Source organism: Fusarium venenatum (assembly GCF_020744135.1).
Source record: "Fusarium venenatum strain MPI-CAGE-CH-0201 chromosome Unknown EDB82scaffold_2, whole genome shotgun sequence".
Classification (NCBI taxonomy): domain Eukaryota; kingdom Fungi; phylum Ascomycota; class Sordariomycetes; order Hypocreales; family Nectriaceae; genus Fusarium; species Fusarium venenatum.
Window position 1 is genome coordinate 4,974,664 of NW_027072130.1, and position 20,930 is coordinate 4,995,593.

Below are 20,930 nucleotides of genomic sequence, written 5' to 3' on the forward strand. Positions count from 1 at the left end.
CAAGTGTCCGGAAGTCGGTCGAATATGTATGTGCTAGTAAGAATGAATGCAATTCATTTCAGGACCACTAACTTTGGGTTGATAATTCGGCAACATTGATCATCATTATTTGAGTGGGAATGTCTCATGTAAACAATGCTGTTTGTTGCTACGAAACGTTCAACCCAAATGATATATCTGATTCGAGAGAACTGGGAACTCTGTGAACTGTAGAATAATCTATCTTCATCAAATTCACATGCTGCGTCATTTACAACACGTTACTGTGCAGCACACACACGACTGTAAACACATTGGACCAATGGAGAACCAACGATCAGGATGACAAAGCTGACTCCCCGGTAATCAACACGTCAGACGAGATCCTCACGTTATCACTCTTTATACAGTATCAACTTGACCAACTCATTGAAATTGAGTCTCTTTCTCTCCACCTAACAAAAAAAAACTTATCAAGAAGCAATGATGGCTAATGCTGGAATCACGAAATCACAAAAGCCTAAACGGAAGGGCCGATCCCGGCCTCTGCCACCTGATGTTACGGCTCGGAACCTGGCAATCGAGAAACAACGTCGTGGTGAAATGAACGAAAACTTTCTGGTAAATCACAATTCGTATCGATCAAGACAATGCAAACATGAACTGATATGATATGCTTGCGCTTGTAGGAATTGGCGCGTATGCTTCCCAATATTGCTGCCGCGCGACGTCTCACAAAGGTGCTCATCGTGAATAAGACTATCGAGCACGTGCGACAACAACGTGAAATCTGTCTGGCAGCAGATCGGGATATGCAAGAATTAGTTGCAGAGAATAGTCGCCTGATATCAGAGGTCAATTGCTTGCGTGCTCAAGTAGGAGGACCAGCAGCGCCCGTAGTTCAACCCAAGCCTGCGACAGAAGCCATGAAGCAATTGGCAGAGACCAAGAATCATGTCTTCGGGACATTTTCAGCGGGGTTTGGTGATAAATGGGTCGAGAAAGCTTCCCAAGCTCATGTCCAGACAGGAGCGAGGAACAATGTCTATGATATTCCTGTTGGTGACCTTGACAAAACCTCTGTGCAGCAAACTGCTTCCATTATTTCACCAACGAATATCCAGCCCAGAACCGAGACAATTTTACACAACGAGTCATTCGGAACTGTATACCAGCAGCCCGACATCAGTCTCGACCCAAACCTCGATACAACAAACGAAGCGCCACTCTTGTCGTCGTTTAATCCCACTGTGATAGGCAATTCACATCTCCCTGATCAATTGTTAACCAACGGATCTTATACAGGTGGGACAATTCCAGCAGATCAGGCTTATTGGTTTGCGGGAATGGATGTGGGCATCCCATTGCAGCAGTTTCAGGGCGAGAATGGGGATATGCTTGGTTGTATATAACGCATCTCCGTTATGCTATCTGAATGGTACCTCTCAAGCATCAGAACTGCTTCAGGGCCTCTTCAATCACAGCGCGACTCTGCAGCTCATTCTGCTTGAACGCTTCAAGGGCTTCTAAGAGTCCCCTCCTTGTGACAGGATCGGCAGCGATGGCTTCTTCCAAAGCCACACCATTGTCGGCCAAGTAATCTATTTCGGTAGACGGAAGCTTGCCATCCCAAAGTGCCCCAGCGAGAGGGTCAGCTTTTGCCAGATGAGCAACTCGTTCTGAAACACCTTGGATGTGCTCTTGGGCGACATCGCCTGGTGGTAGATTCTCCTCTACATCGATAAGCGATAGCTGGAGAAGGATATCTTCAGGTACGGTCACATGGTCACATCCAAACTCTGCCATAGCCATGACCTCTTGGGGAGAAACAAAGCTGAAAAAGATAAGAAATTAGCTAGTGGTTGCTTATTACTGTTAATAATGGTATACTGCTACTCACCTAGCGGGTTTCAGAAGTGGTTGGACTCTGCCAGTCTCTTGCTGAAGACGTTGGTAGGCTTGTTGAATCTGCACGATTCTTGGTGACATTGGATGATCAAGAGCCGGGCCTTCTACATCAGGCCACTGCTTGCGGTCGGCGTGATACCAGGGGACTTAAGAATAGTCAGAGAGCCTATTCATAGAGTCATAGAAGCATTATCAAACACTTACAGTTGTAATAAGGACTGATGGAGAGCGTCCCGGCTTGGCTAGCCGCAATTGCTTGGACGACAGAGAAGAGAGAAGTACCCAATGAACGGATACCTTCTTGAAGAAGGATCGAGCTTGCATTTAGTGCAGGTCCAGTGCACGAAATCTTGATACAAATGCGGTGCTTGGAAATACCGAGCTTCTCAAATTCATGGGCATAAGAACGAGCTTGAGCCACAACTTTCTCAGTGTCATAAGCGTGATTAGCTGAGACTTGAAGTAGAACACGTCCTTGAATATTGTCAAGGTTCTTAGCGCAGAGAAGGGCACTCTATTAATGTCAAAAAGCAATCAGTTATCACAATTCGTTCCATCTACACCTTTCACGTACCATACGATTGAGAATCACTTCCCATCCTTCGTCTCTACCTTGTTCGACTGTCTCAAGGAAGAGCTCACGGTTCTCAGAAGAGACCATTTGCTCGTATACCAAGCGCTGATTGCTCGTCTGATCATGGGGCATGAAGGGCAGGAACCGCTTAGCTTCTAGAGGATCCATACAGTCGATGTCGATTTTCACTGTTGTACTTGTGTTAGCATGTCCTACCATAATGATTGAGAAAGAGAGCATGCCTTGCTTTTGGAGCACATCGAGCCAAGTGGTGCTTACCATGGTTTCGGATAACCTTTGAGGAATATATGGGAGCTATGTCATTTAGACAAGAGAAGAGGCCATCGAAAACATATGAGGGAGAGCAGATCCTATCTTTATAGACTTTATCACACAAATGGAAATGGAATCTGGTACGTAGCTGTAGCGCCACACTGCAATGCAGGGACTGTACAGTTGACAACACCCTCCTGATGGTTGCCAATCATGTTGCGAGTCGCAGACGTTACTGTACAGTGATCGTTGTCCTGACCAGTGGGCAACTATAGCTTCCATGCGACTGTACAGTCCACGTGACGATCAACAAATACCGGCTAGGATCCCAGAATATATCCCCAACATGGTACATTACAAAGTAAGAGGTAAGGCGAAAGACATCGGTTCTTGACTGATCATGCCAAGCTAAGCTCACATAGATGCTCGAGTTCACTTGCGTGTTTGATCAGAACCGTTTCTGAATTATATTTGACATTGATGTATGGGACATAAGAACTGCGAGTAAACCTGCCCATTATTGCCTGTAGGAAACTGCATTTTAACTAAAGAACACTGATACCTCCATCAACGACCAAGTCTGCACCAGTCATATAACTACCAGCCTTACTAGCCAACAATATGATAGCACCCGTGAGCTCCTGCGGATCTCCCATGCGACCGAAGGGAGTCCTGCTTGCCCATGCAGCTCTGTGCTCAGCCAACCCATCGCCTTCATTCAGAATAGTGTCCATGTAGCCAGGGCTAATACTGTTGACGCGAATACCATGAACAGCCCATTCAGCAGCCAAAGAACTCTTCAGGGAAAGCACAGCAGCCTTTGCGGCATTGTAGTGTGCCTGCGGCTGAGGAAAGTTCACTATGTGACCGGATATGCTCGCCATCAAGACAATTGAACCACCGCTACCTCGACTTGCCATAGACTTTGCTGTAGCTTGCGCAACAAGAAAACTGCCAGTGATGTTGACGTCAAGCATGGTACTGAACTGCTGAGGGGTAATGTCAAAGGCGCGCGATGCAAATGCAATGCCTGCAAAGCAGAAGCATAGGCTAATTGGCCCAATGATTTGCTCCGCCTCGGTTACGGCTGTTGTGACAGCAAGAGGATCAGTCACGTTGACTTTGATGAATGTGAGCTTTGCCTCGGGAAAGTCGGCTTGAAGACTGTCGATGACCTCTTGGCCTGCATCCGGATGCATGTCAAAAATAGCCAGACCTTGAAGGCCATGCTCAAGTAAGGCTCTACAAGCGACGGAACCGATATCTCCAGCTCCACCAGTGACGATGGCATTGCCGGTGACAGTGAAACGAGCTGCAGCTCGACCAGCGGGCGTGTCGCTGGACTTCCGAGCTTCTGGAGGTGAGGTTTTGGAAGTGACTGAACCATCGCTGAATTGCATTGACGGCGGAAGACGGGATCGGAGTTCAGATCGTGGAACAGACATTGCAGTTGTAGTTGCCCGTGAAGAGGTAGGTGAATATGTTGAAGAGATATGCTGTGAAGAATAAACAACATTTCAATGCGCAGATTCTAAGACTACGGATTATATACTCAACTTTTTGTGCTGGCGAGTAGCGTGCCTTTGGCTACTTGCATTTGTCGCATGCTACAGGTGTTACTGTACAGTAAACTTGTCATTTGACCAATCAATCAGTATGAAAACTGTACAGTACATGCATTAGTGCTCACTGTTTTCCACTAAGTAACAGAACCAGATTGCCCCTGACAACACTCCAGGTTGCTAACGATCGTAGTTTCTACATGGTAATGACTTTAACTGGCGTATCGATAAATTGAGGGATAGTATCATGGCGTGTTGTGTATGATTTAACGATTGAAAGTTGTGACAGCCTCAAGGTGGAGAAATAATCTGTATGCAGGTCCGCTACTGAGGTGAGGATTGTCCCATGCCACTCATGAATGTGAATTATACGAAATCGGATCAAAAAGCTCCGTCTCCACGGAAGTGATCAAGTTGTAGTTCTTTTGAAACTTAGGACCAGGGATCGAGATCGTCCCCGAAGTATTTAGTAGTTGAGGCATTGATTGGTCTCGATGAGGTTATTCTAGCCTAATTTGACACGTATGAATATTAAGTTAGAGTGAGGAAGTGACTGAATTGGATTAGATGCGATTTTCTATTAGTTAGATATTGAAACGAAAACCTGTCGACCAATAGCCAAAACATCTATACGAAATTTCCACAAGAGGCTATCTACAAACGTTACTATGTCTGGCTATTCTTATGGACAAGTAGAAGCCAAGTAGTTGTATGGTCTGCTTCGGAGAAAAATGGTGTCTTTGGATGTTGGTTAGTGATTAGTATCAGTCTGATCCCGAGTAACAGTATCTCGGCATGGTATCTCTAGAGCAGGCGAGGATCATTTGTTATAAATACTCATAACCGAATTGGGGACTATTACACATACCAACTATGAACGCAACACACACACCCAACTGAGCCTCGTGGTCTGTAAAACTCTTTCTTTCGTCACTGGCCTAAACCGACTTCGTCTGCCTCGGAGGTCCCTGGATGCAGATGACCCGGTGAGGGCTTTGATTATGCACATGGTCAGTACCTCAGCCATATGGCTTTCTTCTCTAATAACAATTCAGAGATGATGTGATATATAAATTAGATCAAGACTAAGCACTGCGCAGGATTTCACGGTAGTAAGTTTATCAACGAGCACATTGGAACAAAGACTCCCAAGTTAACAGTAAATTTATATGTACTGAAATATTTACATATCCTATTCCACACACATCCAAATCCAATTCCTCCTCTTGTAAACCGCTTAAGCGGAAGCACCGTTGAAGGCGATCAGGTTGGGGCTACCGCTCAGGGTGCCAGTGACACGGCCAGTGGTAGCAAGAGCCTTGATGCGGTTGGTAACAGCAGCAGGGGTGGAAAGACCCTCGAGAACCTGGAGGTAGAGAGCAAGACCAGCAACGTGAGGGCAGGCCATGGAGGTACCGCTGATGGAGTTGGTAGCAGAGGTGGAACCAATCCAGGTGGAGAGGATGCTGACACCAGGGGCGAAGACATCAACACCGGCACCGTAGTTGGTGAAAGAGGCAGTGCGCCAGCTGGAGTCAATGGCAGCAACGGTCAGAGCGTTGGGGACGTTGGCAGGAGACTGGCCAGAGACGGGAAGAGGGCGGCCGAAATCGTCACCGTTACCGGCAGCAACAACGGAGAGAACACCAGAGTTGTAAGCAGCGTTGATAGCAGTGGTCCAGGTCTGAGAAGCGGGACCACCGAGAGACAGGTTGATGACAGAGCGGCCGGTGCGTCCCTTGGAGGTGATGTCGTTGACAGCCCAGTTGAAACCAGAGAGGATAGTGGAGGTGGAACCACTGTTACCGGTGAAGACCTTGACAGAGATGACGTTGGCCTAAAGATAGTAAGTATAAAGTTCAGATGCTACCATAAATTGTGGGGTTTACTTACGCGCTTGGCAACACCGTAGGTGGCAGAAGCAATGGTTCCAGCGACGTGGGTACCGTGGCCAAGGGTGTCGACGTGAGCACCACCGGCAGCGTTGAAGCCGAGAGAAGCACGGCCACCGAAATCTCGGTGGTCGACGTTGATGCCGCTGTCAACGACGTAACCGTAAGCACCGGAGCCGGCAGTGGTGTCGTAGGTGTAAGTGCTGCCACCGGAGGTTCGGCGGGAGATGGAGGCAAGACCCCAAGGAGCACCACTCTGGGTAGTCAAGGCACGGTCAGACAGCTCGGTCTCGTAGTCGAGGTAGACAGTGTAGTCAGGCTCGACGAAAGCAACCTCGGGGCTCTTCTTGATCTCATCAATGGTAGCCTTGTCGAACTCGCCAGAGTAGGCGTTCCAGGTGCTGATGTTGAACTTCTTCTCGACACCAGAGGTATCACGCTTGTTAAGGCTGCGACGGTGAACATCGCTGACCCAGTTCAAGTGAGCCTCAACCTTGGTCTCAGAAGCCTCGGGCTTGAGAGTGATGATGTACTTGTCAGGTGCGGCAGTGAGTTCCTGTCGCTTCTCAGTGGGAGCGGCGAGGACTGCAGGGAGCAGAGCTCCAAGGCAGAGAGCGAGACGGCGGAAGCTGGTCATTTTGATGATTGAACTGGTCCTGAGCGAGAGTGACTGGCGAGAGTGTTGTGAGAAGAAGAGGCTGTGGTGGATGAGGATAGTAAAATCAAATATCGTGGTGATGTTCGATTGTATTTATACACAGAGTTACAAGAAGGATACTATACTCTTTGGACAATGAATATAGACCCAATCATTGCTATCATCAACTGCCTTTCTTGCGTGATAGCGTCGAAGTTGGAGATGTGGGAGGTTGAGAACATTCAGCTTCCTAAACCGTCACGGCGGCCGAGCTGTCCGAGTAAGGCAAGTGATAATGGGATGAATAGTATTAAGCAAAAGTGCCTATGCCAAGACCGACTATGTTCTGTAGTTAGCCTCCAAGCATCTTGGCCAAGTCCCTTGTAGGACCCTCTTACCCCACGGTCATCTACCGGCGCTTCTATTGGGACGATGAGGCTCATGGATGTGGCGTTAATGATAGATTGATCTCTGATCAACCTTTATTTGTATACTTGGAGATAAAGGTAGGTGATCTCCCGCTAGAGCTGTCCATTTTCCAGGGATCGAAACGGCTGAAAACAGGGCTTGATCTGGGTGTTTAGATTAGGGTAGATGGTAGATTCAGACGCGGGGTGAAATGCTGTCATCACATCTTATCACGTCTTGTCTGTCCAATCCTTCCCGTTGCCTTTTCTCCTAGCGAGTTTCGCAAGTAATCCGAGTATCGGAGTGTCGGGGCCCCCCGCTATCACCACTATCTCCCTCGGAGCAGTTGAACTTAATGGGAAAGGTGCATTACCTTGATTTCCTCCCTTGGAGCGGGAGCATCGTCCATGTGTGGAAAACGTGTTGCTGATCTGGTCAGGGACCAATGATGACAACACTCCGCCTAATGATGGGATGAGAACGGAGATAGTGTTGTTGGTGATCGACATTAGCAAAGCCTCGTGTGACCCCTGACTCCCTTGCTGGCTTGAGCCTAACGTGCTCGCGTGATTCGGAGCATATTTCCAATACGGGAATATGCTAAGGTTCTTATGTCTGAACTAGCAGTATGCTTGATTTATGCATGCGTGATACCTAGTCTAGCGTTGCGCAGTCTGACAGGGGTAAGGCTGACGTTCCGCGAATCACAAAAGAATGCTTGATCGCTATCTCGGCATCTAGGTTTGTCAATTCCTTGCGATGTCGACCATGTAAGATGTACTTGAACACCGTAACCTCCGAACGAGTGGTATAGTATATTGAATTGTTTATATTGGAGCGCTAGATAAGCATGGGTGTTGCTGCCTCACCGTTTCTACCGAATTTCTTAAACAAGATATACGTGCGGGTACCTAACATTAGATCGTCGGCCCGGTAGTTCTTAGTGAGGTAGAAAGATAGGCTCTAAACTCTAAAGGCCTCAACGCTATGACCGCCAAGTATTAATCTAATGATAGCTTGAATATGAATATCGATAGCGATGTAGATCACTTGAGTAGTCTATTACGAGAAACAAGATGGATTGAAAGGGGCGATAATGACCCGTGAATCTCATTTCATCTCTCGCCATCTGTACTATGGAAAGAGGCCTCTTGAATCTTGATGAATCAACACCCTTGCTTGCGTCTTTTCCATAGATAGTCGACCCCACCTTTAAAGGCAGGCCTAGGGTCTGAATTCACTCATCCAGTGATGACGGAATTCATGTCCCTGTCAGTCGACACCGTATTGACCCTTTGCATATAGAGTTGAGGTTAATATAAACAACTGCTAACAAAAGTTGGTGTGACATCCAAGACACTGTCTCAGCATTGGGACCTGCATAAAGCCTATGCAATACTACACATCACCTGGGGATCCGTAGCTGAGGACTGCTTATTGTGAGACCACCTTCCTAAACCAAACACCAAGAATCTCGTATAGTCATCGTTCCAGTAGGTGCACCGGAGGGGAAGAGATGGTGCTGCAATGATGGCGCTTCGACGGATAAATGCTCGATGATGGATGAAGTGATACAAAGCACTTGCCTTAATTGCTTTAGTTCATGCTCACTTCATTCTTGTGGGCTTCCTATTTTGCGAACGCTTACCAACCTGCTCGAAGTATCTCCGTATGCGATATTGTTCTGCTTAGGTGTACCTTGAGAAACGTTGACTGGTATTCCGAGATAGAATTAGCAATATCATATTGTCAGGGTAACTATCACTCAGAGCACTGCACTTGAGAAATTATACGTGTATTTTCACAAGCCGATATATACTCTTGATATGGCGTAATCTGAAAGGGTCAATAAGAGGTCACAGCAGCCCGCGATGATCGAGATAATCATGAGGTGATCTGACGGGATTACAGGAGGATTGCCTCCTAATAGAAACAACTTTTTTGCATATACCATCCCCAAGCGCTATTCTAGTTTTGTAGTGATATGATAATGGGCAAATCAAGCAGATATTAGTTATTATTACGCTGATTAATTTTTTGAATTCTTTTGGAAATACATGGTTTGAAATGACAGAAGGTTTTATTCATTCTTAGTATCAAGAAGAAAGCCTTAGGCTACGAACAAGGCTGTATTATAGTATAACAAGACATGTAAGCTGCTCTAAATTGACAACAAGGTCGTCAAAGCGACTCGAAAGATTCAAGAGCAAGTTATGATATAATTTGCGTTCTGTTTTGAGAATCGAGATGGCAATAAAACACTGGTCTTGTTTATGATAGTTTATAACAACATCGGTGTGCAGATGGTTGGAGGAATGACGGACTAGAGGAATAGCTAACAGGAATTTCCGTCTTCTGTCCTCGGCGATTAACAAAAACAGTTATTTCTATAGATCTACCCTTTTCCAGCTATTTGAAGTTGTTTATCTCTTTGATGTAGGGTAGTATCTTACTCAGCTGTCAGAAAATGACGCCGTCAAATATGCTTGGCACCTCATGTCAGCCCTCAAAAACCTGCTGATACGAAAAACCAGTGTTTACGTCATGGGATCCTTCGATCTTACATATTCATCGAGGCATACTCCGTTCAAATACACTGATAATAGTTCAAAACACGATCTGACAAAATGACGTCTCTCAATAGTTGGTATTGGCGCTTTCTCGAAAACTATGTCTATGCTGTGCCAGAACCTCCTCCACGCCGGCGAACTAAACCCATGCAGGTTTTATGTGTGGGCCCGCCAAGGTCTGGGACTGAGTCACTTCAAACTGCTCTTCTGAAACTCGGATACGATCATACTTATCATGGCTGGGATATCGTATATGAGAACCCCCCTGCCGCATCAAAGTGGGTTCAACTGTGCCGAAAGAAGTAGGTCATCATCCTTGGCTGCCTTATCTATTCGATCCCTTGTTGACTTTGTATCATATGGTTTGGACCTGTTGATGGAAATACGAACATCACCAAGGAGGACTTTGATGAAATTCTTGGCCATTGTGTCGCGGTCACAGATGCCGCAGCATCCGTCTTTGCTGCCGAACTCATTGCTGCATATCCTGATGCCAAGGTAGTCCTTAATTACCGCAAAGATTTGGACGCATGGCATCAAAGTGCCATCAAGACCTTGCTCAGTGTCTGGGACAGCTGGCTGATTTTTGCGCTTTCTTGCCTTGGAAAGGAGCTGTTCTGGGTGTGGCATGTTTATAGGCGCTTCATGTGGCCTGGTTTGTTCCGAGCTTTGGATGGCGACATTGACACGGGAATAGGAAGAAATGGAAAATGGGTTTACAAAGGTAAGATCTTTAAAGCTATGCAGAGAAGCTGCTAACTTTCATCTAGAACATTGCAACATGATCCGCGGCCTAGTCCCAAAAGAGCGACTTCTGGAGTGGACTGTTCAAGATGGCTGGGAACCCCTGTGCAAGTTCTTGGACAAGCCAGTTCCAGATGAACCGTTTCCTCATGCCAACAAAGCTTCCGGATGGGATGACCGAGTAGCTGAGACTAGTAAGAGATACACGTGGAGTGCTCTGCCGGGCTTGGCTATGGTGACTACTGTTACAGTTGGCTTGGGAGCGGTGGCATACAAGACTCTACTTTGAGACATCTTGAACGATTATCTATGCGGGATATCGGGGCCTCTTTGTTAATTCATGTCATATCTATTTTGAGAAACGCGTTAATGATTTGTTCAGGTTGAGATTATGTAATTCGTGGGTTTCTTTAAGCCGTCTATTTTCTTGTTCCTATTACAGAAGTGTCTCCATTTCGAACCATACCCCGAGGTAGTACGCAATATCTGGTTCAGTGTGACCTTATCTGATCGATGCCATGTTTATCTCCAAAACCAGGCTTACCACCAAGTGAACCGAAGATATCGCCAATGTAGTTTTGGGGAGCTATACCAGCCTCAAACCTGGTAGGCCACTCGTTCAGGATCCCCTCGATGACTTTGAAAGCTGTAAGATACAGATTGCGAGTTGAAGGCCCCAAGCCTCCCTTGTCCATGACAAAGGGAAGTTGATGAGGCTTGTCTTCATGACCGCGATCAAAGTTTGAAGCAGACCGAATAAGCAAGATGCGAGAAAAGTCGACTTTTCCTTGAAGTGCTGCGTTCAAAAGTCCTGCCAACAACGCGTTGTCCTCTTGTGCTGTCATGGTGTACTCGGCTTGTCCAGAAGTGTATACTTTAGCGACTCTCTCCATTGCCTCAGAGATACGATGGCCGTGCCAGAAAGTGTTTGAAGATAGAACGTCACCTTCGAGCACACTTGGCTCCTGCGTTGCTGTGTCGAAAATACCTTCAGGTGAGTTCTTCCACAAACCTCGGTTCTCAGCGGCCACTGGTGAATCTTGGAGACTTATGCCCTTGGCAACAGAAAAGGCATAGTCTCGAAGAGCACTGTTCAGCTCGAATACTTCAGATCCATGCACGATTCCAGGGAACTGATCGGGCTTGTCAGCTCCCATGGGAACATACCCGGATCCCCATTCTGAGGGAACTTCTCTTGCATCAAATTCAAGTTGAGTGTCGACTTGAACAGCAAACCGGGCAAACGCAACAGAACCAATAGTGGCTCTCTTAGGGTTGACGCCTGCGATACCAGTCAAGATAAAGTACGACTTTGTCAGATCGAAGATTGGCGACGTTAAGAGAGCGCTAATGGATAAGGATGCATTTATCACTGGTATCAAGTCATTAGATGTTCAGATTGGTTCTTCCAGAGTTCTTACAGGCTGTGCCAACAACCAAGAGTGCAACATCGCCATCTTCGGTGACATGTATGTCTTCGTAACCACGAGCCAGACCCGGAACGCGTATCTTTCGAGGAAATTGGAGAGCACTCGAAGGATCAAGCCAGTTCCTTGACTCTTCATAGAACTAATACTGATTAGAATGACCCAACGTCCTGTGGCAGAGTACTCATACCATGGCAATCAACAGAACTTTAGGTGAGATCTTCTCGCCTTGTGCCTGCGTGGCAGCAAGCCCTTGTTGGTTTAACTTCTGTTCACTCATGGTCTCTTATTGTTCACAGAGATGCAATCGTTAAAGATGGTTTCTAGAAACTGATTTGAGGTAATTAAACAAGACAAAGTGAGACCATCTAATCTCAAGCGGGGTCAGGGTGGCGTGACCCGTCACCAAGCCTACATTCTCTTATCTTGGATCCTAGCTCACAGCCGAGGCCCACGATATTTCCAAACTCGTATCATCATGTCAGACTCGGAAGTTTATCTCTGATATCAATGCATGAACAAACAATCCCGATATCAAGTCCACTCTTTGCACAAGAACCAGTACCACAGTCCTGCTACAAACAATATCGGACACCCCATAATAACAAGATTCATGCCTTGTTCCTTCCGTTTCTGTCTTTGAATAGCCTTTTGCTTTTGTCGGAAGTCTTTTGCTAAAGCAGAAAGTCGTTCTGTATTGGCAGCTAACTCTGCGCCGCTTGGTCTCTGCAAAACTCGCTCGAACAAGGAAAACGGATCAACCTTGGTTTTGTCCCGGGGAGTCGAGGGAACTTCAATTCCGTTCGCTTTTGCAATATTTGAGAGATGTGTCGCTGCGTCTTGTGACATGATGTTGTAGATACTAAGTTCTAGGCTTGGATAGTCTTTCAGGTGATGATTACAAATAGACGTGCATTATAAAAATGGCAGATGATGACTAGTCACTGGATGAGATAGAGAAAAAATCATATTGATTATCGCTGCCCAGGGTTATATCGATAGAAGAATCATAATATCTATCTGCCTTGTTTCAAGCCAAGGCAGACTCGGAGGCAAGCCATTTAGCTCGTGCAGCCGTGGGATAAAGAAGCATACTTGACTTGGCTAATAAGAAATGAAGATCATAACAAATACATCTGCTGTAAATCTGATCCATTAGTTACTTGTGACAATAGTCGTCTACTGATATCGGAGCATTCAAAGGGCGCACTTTACGGCATGAAGAGGTCTTGGTGGGGTTGAGTGCCGAGCCGAGCCGACTGGATTTGCCAATCGTGAGATGACAGTTAACGTTAGATTGAAGTCATTGAATCATACAAGCGGGGCAGTTAATAAGCAGCAACATAAATATAGTGGGAATTGCCTCAGCGATTGCCATTCCTCAGGAAAGATACTGTCACACAATTCAACTTCGAAACCATGACTTCAGAACTCGATGCTGGTTCACTCTTCAATGTCGATGGCGTTGTTGCAGTAGTGACAGGCGGTGCCACTGGTTAGTCAATCACAAGCATGGCAGCATCCAGTGATCAGTTCCTCGTGTAACTGACAACTTCCCAGGCATTGGCCTCATGTTTGTCAAGGCTCTGCTTCAGAATGGTGCTTCCAAGGTATACATCGCCGGTCGAAGAAAGGAAAAGCTGGATGAGGTAGTCAGCTCATTGGGCGATAGGGTCGTTGGAGTTCAATGCGACGTCACCTCCAAAGAGGATCTCCAGAATACCGTGTCACAGATCGAGAAGGATGCTGGATACATAAATCTTCTAGTTTGCAACAGTGGGATTGGAGGGCCCCAAGTCAAGCCTATTACTCCCGAAACTTCCTTGGAGGAATGGGCAAAGACCAACTTTGACACTGATTTCAACGCTTACGTCAACACGTTTGCCATCAACACTGCCTCGGTCTGGTTTACTAGCATGGCTTTCCTCGAGTTGCTGAAGAAGGGCAATGAAAAAGGCAACGTTGAACAGACGTCTCAAATTATTGTTACCAGCTCTATTGCTGCTTTCAATAAGAAGGCTCCCGGTGGTTGGGCTTATGGACAGTCCAAAGCAGGTGCTGTTCATGCAGCGAAGCAGCTCGCAGTTGCTCTGCCTCAATGGAACATTCGGTGAGTCTTTCATCTCAATTATGAGGCTCCAAAACTAATAGAGATAGTGCCAATTGTATCTGCCCAGGATGTAGGTTCAACTTTCCCTTCTGACCCAGAGAGCATCTTGTTCTAATATCTTCTGTCTAGTATTCCCCAGTGAAATGTCTGAACCAATTGTCAAGATGTACTCGGATGAATCTGGACAACCTGGAGCGATCCCGACATCAATTGCGCCACTTCGAAGAATGGGAGACGAGAAGGACATGTCGGGAACGTTTCTCTATCTTGCGTCGAGAGCAGGCGGATATTGCAATGGCGCAGTTATAGTGGTTGATGGCGGTCGTTTGGGCAACTTCCCCACTACAAATTAGATAACAAACTCTATGGAAGGATTGTATCCAATATAATCAAGAGCCTCACAGCTGATTGATAGTGTTTTATTGAACGAGTCATTCTTGATGACCCAAAAGAGTAATCGCCGAGATGCATACCAATCGAACCAAAGTCCCAAACTTACAGTGTAGGATTAGTGGGTATGGGATAAGTAATAGGTGCAATATTCGAATATCGTACAGTTGCTGCCTTGTACAATGCATTGCAGATGCATCTTTAGCTTTGCGTATCTGAAACAATCTCAAGCTTACTGAGGAATAATTGGTTCGTCAAGGTCGAGGACGCTGAGGTGAGACTGAGCTGGCGTTCGGCAATCAGCATTAGCGCGGCCGCCCACTAGGCTTCGCCACTGCTGCCTATTTTCCAGGGACTCACTGCTCTGGGGATGGATCCTCTATCACCGACAGTGCTGAGGTTACACTGTAAGGCGAGTGACTCAGCCCGGCAAAGAGGCTTGGTAGGATTCACGATGATAGACCAAGGGACTTAAGAGAGGGCCTCATTATTCTCAGGCAAGTTATACATCAAAAATGTAGTATAAGTAGGACATATCTAGAGAATAATCTCAATTCAAATCATCATCTTCCCATCATCCAACACCATAACATAAGCAACAATGGCTCGCACAACACAAGCCGCAAAGGCTAGACGTGCCAACCGTCGCGACAACAACACACGCCATACCAAGGAGAGCGATGCAGAGTACATGGCTCTCAAGAGAGAAGCAGAGCGACGAGAACGTATTCTTTCCGACCAGCGCCGAACTGCCTCTAAATGGCGACCCAAGATCCCACAAGTCCGAAAGGTCAACTTTGACAACTTCAAGAACAGATACCAAGACGTCGACCAACCTGATTATGCCGTCGATGTTCTTATGTCTGGTCCTGGTGCCCAAGCTCAAATTCGTCGCGAGCATGCTCTTCGAAGACGTGAGGAGATGGCCCGTCTCCGTATGAACTGGCTCAACTACCCCAGTCTTGGACTTCTTGAGGGGCCTCAGAAGAAGAAGGTCGATGCCTATGAGAAGGCCAAAAAGGACAAGAAGGGCGATTCTGCCCTTTCCTCGGATGCCGATATCCAGCGCATCCGTATCCAGTCACAGCCTATTCTTGGTCATTTGACTGCTCTCATGAATGATACCGAGAAGCGATCAGCTCCTCGAACTTTCATGCGCCCCTTCAAGGCCCTCGTCCACTTCCAGCCCAAGATGCGAGAGATTCTCAACACGCTTGAGGAGAAGTGGGCTGACTTTGAGGAAGTTGCGAGCGAAAGCTCTGACGCGGTCGAGCTTGATGTCGCCGATGCCGAGCCTGAGGTGATTGATGTCAAGGCTGACGGTGAAGGTGAAGGTGAAGGTGAAGGCGATGCGGACGACAAGGATGAGACAGAGTCTCTCCTGTCTGTTGACTCTAACGAAGATGAGGACTACGACAATCTCATGGATAGCCCCGAGGCTCTCCGCGACATGCGCTGCTATGTCGACTTCATCGACAAGGAAGTCGTTCCTCTCTACAACCGCTTCGATGACTCAGCTGCCGACCGTGTCAAATTCGACGATCTCTGGGCCCTATTCCGCACTGGCGATCTCATCTACATGCCTGCCTCTGGCGAGACCGGGGGACGATACCACGAAGTGTGGCGTGTGTACAGAACCCGCAGCCCAGAGCCTGAAACCTCTTATCCCACATCTGGCTGGGACTTCTTCGCCGATGAGCAGCAGATTGATGAGAACTCCAAGTTCAAGATCTCCGCTTACTACATTGATCACGACGGAAACAACTTTGGTGCCGTGCGTCGCACGTTCGAGATTGAGTCATTTGTTGGAGAGAGATCTATCGAGTCCCTCGAAGTCTTCCCCATCCGCTACCGCCATGACCACAAGCAACTGCTGAAGACACTGAAGGATCAAGGCCGACAGTTCGTCAACTTCATCGATGACCGTCATCAACAGTACAGTGCATGGACCTTGACAAGAAACCCTCCCTCCAATGGCACCGAGCCTGATGATGAGATCCTCGAAAGTGAGGGTTATGAGAAGATGCGCCATCCTGAGTTCGTGGAGAGTGATGTGATTGTCGATCTCACAGAGGCATACCAGAAGATGCCAGACTGGCGACCTCGCTTTCACAGACTCACCGTGAACAAGTCTTCGCGATGTGAGATCAAGGATGACGAGATGCCCATCCAACACTGGTTCAACGGCACAAGACACACTTTGGCTTACTCGCAAAACGAGATCATCCAGAACGCCGATGGTGTTGAGGCTCGACAGCGAAGGGACAACCTCGCTGTCGACGCTTTCCTTCGGGTTCGTGTCAAGGGAAGCCGAACCTTTGAGACCAACCCCAAGGCTCTCGAGCTCCGCGACGAGGACCTCGTTCTTCTTCCCAAGCGCATGTTCGCATACGCCCTGCGGGAGCGTCGCTTCCTGCCCATCGACCTCAACCTTCTCAAGCCCGTGCGACGTGAGCCTGGCGTCTTTGAGAACCTTCGCATCCAGACTGACTACAAGGATGTTGTTCGCGGTCTGGTCATGTCTCATTTCCAGAAAAAGGTCCTTGAGCGCAAGTATGCGGATGCTGCTGCTGAGGGACCTAGCCAGGATCTGATCCAAGGAAAGGGCCGAGGTCTCGTGGTCCTTCTGCATGGTGTTCCTGGTGTCGGCAAGACTGCTACGGCAGAGGCTGTCGCCATGGAGAATCGCAAGCCTCTGTTTGTCATCACTTGCGGTGATCTAGGTCTCACTCCTCATGCCGTTGAGAATGCTCTCAAGAATGTCTTCCGCCTCGCGCATCTCTGGGACTGCGTCCTTCTGCTTGACGAGGCCGACGTGTTCCTGACTCAGCGATCCAAGCAAGACATGAAGCGCAATGCTCTTGTCTCTGTTTTCCTCCGAGTTCTTGAGTACTACAACGGTCTCCTCTTCCTGACCACCAACCGAGTTGGCACCATTGACGAGGCCTTTAAGTCTCGTATCCATCTGTCTCTCTACTACCCTCCTCTTGACAAGACTCAAACCCGCGACATCTTCCGTCTCAACATCGGTAAGCTCAAGCAGATTGAGGCCGAACGCCACCGCATGACTGGCGAGCCCGCGTTGGTGATCAAGGAGAACGAGATCATCGACTTTGCTTCCAAGCACTACGAGGAGCTTGCCAGGTCAACTGGTTGCTGGAACGGACGACAGATCCGAAGCGCATTCCAGATTGCTTCCAGTCTTGCAATTCACAACCACGCGACGCAGGCTGAGCTTGCACTATCCCGTGGCCAGAGCCCTCCTGCGGCACCTGTTCTAGATAGGACTTGGTTCGAGAAGGTGCAGATGTCAACACAGAGCTTTGACAGGCACATGAAGAAGGAGGCTGGTAGCTACGATAACGAGATGCCTCTTCGAAGTACATTCCAAGAGAACAACTTTGACTGAGCAATTGCGATTGGGACATGAGTTGGGCATGGAGCAATGCATGGTTTTATGATTTAGTCTTTTCAGGGAACAATAACTCAGGTAGTTATCAGCTAGTTATGCACTATGACATTAAATACGACACTTCTTATGAGTATATTCAAGATCCAATGGTAGCACGTGAATGTTAAATATGGCGATCAGACCATTCCATGCTGAAAGGAGTTTCGAATACAACGTCGGCAAAGCTAATGTTGCTGGTCTTAATCAAAGCCTAATCCTTCGGGGGATTTTTGTGTCTCTAGGCTCCAAATTACAGGGGTTTCTCGTGCGTTTGGGCGATTTAATGCAATGATCTACAGTGGTGCGGGGTGTCTGGCACTGGAAATAGTATGATGAGTCTTGTGCTGCCGCTTGTAGACGTCATACGGTTAAGCTCTGCGTTAAGATGCTGGTTTGGTATGCGGGGAAGGAAACGTTCAAGGCATTATAAAAGGGACGAGTGGTCTCTCATTCGGTAGTCTTTTGATCATTGTGTAGCCCTCATCTAAAATCATGTTTTGGCTAAAGAGCGTGGTCTCCTTCGCGGGGCTTTGTTCGCTGTCATTCGTCTCTGCGCAGACAAAGTACAAGGTCCAGAAACCACCACTTGATACAGACTGGACTTACAAGGTTGGCACTAACCCATGGCCTGAACATCCACGACCACTGCTCAAACGCGAGGCATGGAAGAGCCTCAACGGTATCTGGACTTGGAGAGGCGATGGTGAATTGTCTGATCCACCGGAGGGGACTCTAGACCGTGAAGTGCTGGTCCCAGCTTGTATTGAAAGCGCCTTGTCGGGACTACAGATCCTTGATCAACGGGAATTCTGGTACCAGCGATCATTTGAAGTACCGGATGAATGGGAAGACAAGACCGTTTTGCTTCATTTTGAGGCTGTGGACTACAACTCGACTGTTTTTGTGAATGGTGAAGAGAAGGTGAATCACATTGGAGGGTATGATAGGTTCACCATTGACATTACCGACGATGTCAAGTTTGGAGAGTCGAATGAATTGTAAGTCATCTTGTCAGTCCACGCTTTAGGGCGTCCCCTAATACGTATATAGACTCGTCTTTGTGAGCGATCCGACAGATGATCAAGTCATTCCCATTGGCAAACAGACCCTGCGTCCAAGTCACATCTTCTATCGCTCTTGTTCCGGCATCTGGCAGCAAGTCTGGCTTGAAGCTGTTCCCAAAGACAACTACATCACTGAACTTGATGTAGCAGCTGGTGCAGACGGTAAAGGTGGGTGATGCCCAACTCTGCTCAACAATACACTGTACTAACTTCCTCTCAGTTGTCATTACGGTCCACACGTCAGGAGAGTCCAGCAAACCCGTTCAAGTCACCATTGGAGGAGAAGGCGGCACAAGCGTTGCCTCTCACAATGGCACCACAGACGAGGAGTTCAGTTTCACCGCAAAGTCGCCCAAGCTGTGGTGGCCCGATTCACCTACTCTCTACAACCTAACCGTAACACTCGGCAGTGGAGATGAAGTCCACAGCTACACAGGCTTCCGAACTATTTCGAAAGGCAAAGTAGAAAACGTCACACGACCGTTACTCAACGGTGAGTTTGTATTTCAATTCGGTACTCTTGATCAAGGGTACTGGCCTGATGGTTTGCACACGCCACCCAACCGAGAGGCGATGGTTTCTGATCTAAAGCTGTTGAAGAAGTTTGGCTTTAACATGGTGAGGAAGCATGTAAGTGCATTTATAATTTAAATTCGAAATCTCCACTGACTGCTCCAGATCAAATACGAACCTCATCTCTTTTACCAGGCATGCGACGAGCTCGGTCTTCTCGTTATTCAGGACATGCCAAGTCTGCCAGCAGACGGCAACCGCAAGCCTAATGATGCAGAGCAAGCCGAGTTCAAGCGACAGCTTGAGATTCTAGTCAATCAACACAAGAGTTATCCCTCAATCACAACCTGGGTAAGCTTAACATACATTCAATTGCAAGATTTGGGCTCTTTACTTACATCGACAGGTCATCTACAACGAAGGATGGGGCCAACGAGATGGTTCACCCGAGGAGGACCTTACACAGCTTGTCCGCAAGCTTGACAACTCGCGACTCATCAACTCTGTCAGCGGATGGGATGACCACGGCTATGGTGACTTCCATGTGAGTCAACCGTCCAGAAGCAAAGGCACAGACTAACATTTTCTAGGATAACCACAATTACGCTGCACCCCAGTGTGGTACGCCTTTTTACTCCCGGCCAAAGACGCCATATGATCCAGAACGCATCGGCATCGCTGGTGAATACGGCGGTATCGGCCATAACGTCTCAATTGAGCAGTAAGTACCTCCTCAATGTTCTGAATTTGTATCTCTCTGACTTTATCTCAGTCTTTGGAACGTCAAACAAGCCATCGACAGTATCCCGGAAACGTACGAGATCAACAAAGATCTTGATTCGTACAACTATCGGTCCGGTGTCTTGTTTCGAGATATCCGTGAGCAAACCCAGCGTTTCGCTTGTAGTGGCGCTGTATATACTCAGACCAGCGACGTTGAGGGTGAAGTCAATGGTTTGATCACGTATGACCGTCGCTTCGTGAGACCGGATGTTGAGAAGTGGCAGAGCGAGATCGCAAGCGTGTACCAGGCTGCTGCTTCGAGAGGTGGAATGGAGTTTGATGATGATGGACAGGGAAGGTCTGGGTCTCTACTAGACCTCTAGTGTAATTCAATACTCTTCGGCATTATTCGATAGTCTTTTAGCTTTAATTGCATCCGTTTGTATTCTTGAACGTCAAGCGACAGGCATTGAGTTGTGTCCTCATTTCAGACGTCTCAAGAATCTGCCCTCAACGCTCGCAATAGCCTACGGTCGCAAAACTCCAGTTTTACAAGAATCCTGGAATTTTGAACATAAATCGACACTTTATGTATAGTACATCAATTTGGGAAGAAACAAAAATGAACAAATCACTAGGTGTTTGTTGGTCACGAGATCAACAAGCAGCAGGGAATCTCTCAACCTCGCCACTCACCCAGCGTAC

At 47.5% G+C, this 20,930-nt stretch overlaps 10 protein-coding genes across 10 annotated transcripts; 5 read left to right on the top strand and 5 right to left on the bottom strand.

Annotated features, from left to right (window-relative positions):
- The first annotated feature begins 372 nt into the window (after positions 1-372).
- Positions 373-1,411, top strand: EDB82DRAFT_170338 (uncharacterized protein). The gene is made up of 2 exons (XM_025734766.2): positions 373-600; positions 669-1,411. The coding sequence occupies exons 1-2, from the start codon at positions 463-465 to the stop codon at positions 1,389-1,391; spliced, it is 861 nt and encodes a 286-aa protein (XP_025585539.2). The 5' UTR covers positions 373-462; the 3' UTR covers positions 1,392-1,411.
- EDB82DRAFT_170342 (uncharacterized protein) lies at positions 1,412-2,955 on the bottom strand. Its single transcript, XM_065607113.1, has 5 exons — positions 2,704-2,955; positions 2,462-2,649; positions 2,092-2,401; positions 1,880-2,033; positions 1,412-1,813 (listed from the first exon to the last, which is right to left on the bottom strand). The coding sequence occupies exons 1-5, from the start codon at positions 2,741-2,743 to the stop codon at positions 1,432-1,434; spliced, it is 1,074 nt and encodes a 357-aa protein (XP_065464809.1). The 5' UTR covers positions 2,744-2,955; the 3' UTR covers positions 1,412-1,431.
- A 152-nt stretch (positions 2,956-3,107) lies between these two features.
- EDB82DRAFT_498862 (uncharacterized protein) lies at positions 3,108-4,312 on the bottom strand. Its single transcript, XM_025734768.2, has one exon. The coding sequence runs from the start codon at positions 4,177-4,179 to the stop codon at positions 3,280-3,282; it is 900 nt and encodes a 299-aa protein (XP_025585541.1). The 5' UTR covers positions 4,180-4,312; the 3' UTR covers positions 3,108-3,279.
- A 1,221-nt stretch (positions 4,313-5,533) lies between these two features.
- On the bottom strand, positions 5,534-6,825 carry EDB82DRAFT_545489 (peptidase S8/S53 domain-containing protein; the record flags this gene model as incomplete). Its single annotated transcript, XM_025734769.1, has 2 exons — positions 5,534-6,133; positions 6,190-6,825. 2 exons carry the CDS (start codon positions 6,823-6,825, stop codon positions 5,534-5,536), a joined length of 1,236 nt encoding a protein of 411 aa, XP_025585542.1.
- Positions 6,826-9,719: 2,894 nt separating this feature from the next.
- EDB82DRAFT_498866 (uncharacterized protein) lies at positions 9,720-10,916 on the top strand. Its single transcript, XM_065608583.1, has 3 exons — positions 9,720-10,105; positions 10,163-10,527; positions 10,574-10,916. Exons 1-3 carry the CDS (start codon positions 9,861-9,863, stop codon positions 10,834-10,836), a joined length of 873 nt encoding a protein of 290 aa, XP_065464810.1. The 5' UTR covers positions 9,720-9,860; the 3' UTR covers positions 10,837-10,916.
- EDB82DRAFT_461141 (purine nucleoside permease) lies at positions 10,917-12,301 on the bottom strand. Its single transcript, XM_025734771.2, has 3 exons — positions 12,165-12,301; positions 11,969-12,116; positions 10,917-11,919 (listed from the first exon to the last, which is right to left on the bottom strand). The coding sequence occupies exons 1-3, from the start codon at positions 12,252-12,254 to the stop codon at positions 11,039-11,041; spliced, it is 1,119 nt and encodes a 372-aa protein (XP_025585544.1). The 5' UTR covers positions 12,255-12,301; the 3' UTR covers positions 10,917-11,038.
- A 1-nt stretch (position 12,302) lies between these two features.
- On the bottom strand, positions 12,303-12,955 carry EDB82DRAFT_498869 (uncharacterized protein). The gene has a single exon (XM_025734772.2). It carries the CDS (start codon positions 12,821-12,823, stop codon positions 12,509-12,511), a length of 315 nt encoding a protein of 104 aa, XP_025585545.1. The 5' UTR covers positions 12,824-12,955; the 3' UTR covers positions 12,303-12,508.
- Positions 12,956-14,566, top strand: EDB82DRAFT_498870 (uncharacterized protein). Its single transcript, XM_025734773.2, has 4 exons — positions 12,956-13,469; positions 13,535-14,084; positions 14,132-14,154; positions 14,214-14,566. The coding sequence occupies exons 1-4, from the start codon at positions 13,394-13,396 to the stop codon at positions 14,435-14,437; spliced, it is 873 nt and encodes a 290-aa protein (XP_025585546.1). The 5' UTR covers positions 12,956-13,393; the 3' UTR covers positions 14,438-14,566.
- A 425-nt stretch (positions 14,567-14,991) lies between these two features.
- Positions 14,992-18,017, top strand: EDB82DRAFT_498874 (uncharacterized protein). Its single transcript, XM_025734774.2, has one exon. The coding sequence runs from the start codon at positions 15,076-15,078 to the stop codon at positions 17,881-17,883; it is 2,808 nt and encodes a 935-aa protein (XP_025585547.1). The 5' UTR covers positions 14,992-15,075; the 3' UTR covers positions 17,884-18,017.
- A 400-nt stretch (positions 18,018-18,417) lies between these two features.
- EDB82DRAFT_555455 (glycoside hydrolase superfamily) lies at positions 18,418-20,711 on the top strand (the record flags this gene model as incomplete). The annotated part of the gene is made up of 7 exons (XM_025734775.2): positions 18,418-18,923; positions 18,976-19,157; positions 19,210-19,619; positions 19,668-19,853; positions 19,909-20,046; positions 20,093-20,223; positions 20,275-20,711. 7 exons carry the CDS (start codon positions 18,418-18,420, stop codon positions 20,606-20,608), a joined length of 1,887 nt encoding a protein of 628 aa, XP_025585548.1. The 3' UTR covers positions 20,609-20,711.
- Positions 20,712-20,930: the final 219 nt, after the last annotated feature.

What these genes read in the sequence shown, in the direction of transcription:
- EDB82DRAFT_170338 (XM_025734766.2), top strand. Translation starts at nt 463, where the DNA reads ATGATGGCTAATGCTGGAATCACGAAATCACAAAAGCCTAAACGGAAG. An exon ending in AAATGAACGAAAACTTTCTG is followed by an intron (nt 601 to 668) that starts GTAAATCACAAT and finishes TTGCGCTTGTAG; the next exon opens with GAATTGGCGCGTATGCTTCC.
- EDB82DRAFT_170342 (XM_065607113.1), bottom strand. Translation starts at nt 2,743, where the DNA reads ATGGTAAGCACCACTTGGCTCGATGTGCTCCAAAAGCAAG. An exon ending in AAGTGATTCTCAATCGTATG is followed by an intron (nt 2,402 to 2,461) that starts GTACGTGAAAGG and finishes TGACATTAATAG; the next exon opens with AGTGCCCTTCTCTGCGCTAA. An exon ending in CCACTTCTGAAACCCGCTAG is followed by an intron (nt 1,814 to 1,879) that starts GTGAGTAGCAGT and finishes TATCTTTTTCAG; the next exon opens with CTTTGTTTCTCCCCAAGAGG.
- EDB82DRAFT_498862 (XM_025734768.2), bottom strand. Translation starts at nt 4,179, where the DNA reads ATGTCTGTTCCACGATCTGAACTCCGATCCCGTCTTCCGCCGTCAATG.
- EDB82DRAFT_498866 (XM_065608583.1), top strand. Translation starts at nt 9,861, where the DNA reads ATGACGTCTCTCAATAGTTGGTATTGGCGCTTTCTCGAAAACTATGTC. An exon ending in GTTCAACTGTGCCGAAAGAA is followed by an intron (nt 10,106 to 10,162) that starts GTAGGTCATCAT and finishes ACTTTGTATCAT; the next exon opens with ATGGTTTGGACCTGTTGATG. An exon ending in TGGAAAATGGGTTTACAAAG is followed by an intron (nt 10,528 to 10,573) that starts GTAAGATCTTTA and finishes ACTTTCATCTAG; the next exon opens with AACATTGCAACATGATCCGC.
- EDB82DRAFT_461141 (XM_025734771.2), bottom strand. Translation starts at nt 12,254, where the DNA reads ATGAGTGAACAGAAGTTAAACCAACAAGGGCTTGCTGCCACGCAGGCA. An exon ending in AAGTTCTGTTGATTGCCATG is followed by an intron (nt 12,117 to 12,164) that starts GTATGAGTACTC and finishes AATCAGTATTAG; the next exon opens with TTCTATGAAGAGTCAAGGAA. An exon ending in CTTGGTTGTTGGCACAGCCT is followed by an intron (nt 11,920 to 11,968) that starts GTAAGAACTCTG and finishes ACTTGATACCAG; the next exon opens with TGATAAATGCATCCTTATCC.
- EDB82DRAFT_498869 (XM_025734772.2), bottom strand. Translation starts at nt 12,823, where the DNA reads ATGTCACAAGACGCAGCGACACATCTCTCAAATATTGCAAAAGCGAAC.
- EDB82DRAFT_498870 (XM_025734773.2), top strand. Translation starts at nt 13,394, where the DNA reads ATGACTTCAGAACTCGATGCTGGTTCACTCTTCAATGTCGATGGCGTT. An exon ending in AGTGACAGGCGGTGCCACTG is followed by an intron (nt 13,470 to 13,534) that starts GTTAGTCAATCA and finishes ACAACTTCCCAG; the next exon opens with GCATTGGCCTCATGTTTGTC. An exon ending in CAATTGTATCTGCCCAGGAT is followed by an intron (nt 14,155 to 14,213) that starts GTAGGTTCAACT and finishes TCTTCTGTCTAG; the next exon opens with TATTCCCCAGTGAAATGTCT.
- EDB82DRAFT_498874 (XM_025734774.2), top strand. Translation starts at nt 15,076, where the DNA reads ATGGCTCGCACAACACAAGCCGCAAAGGCTAGACGTGCCAACCGTCGC.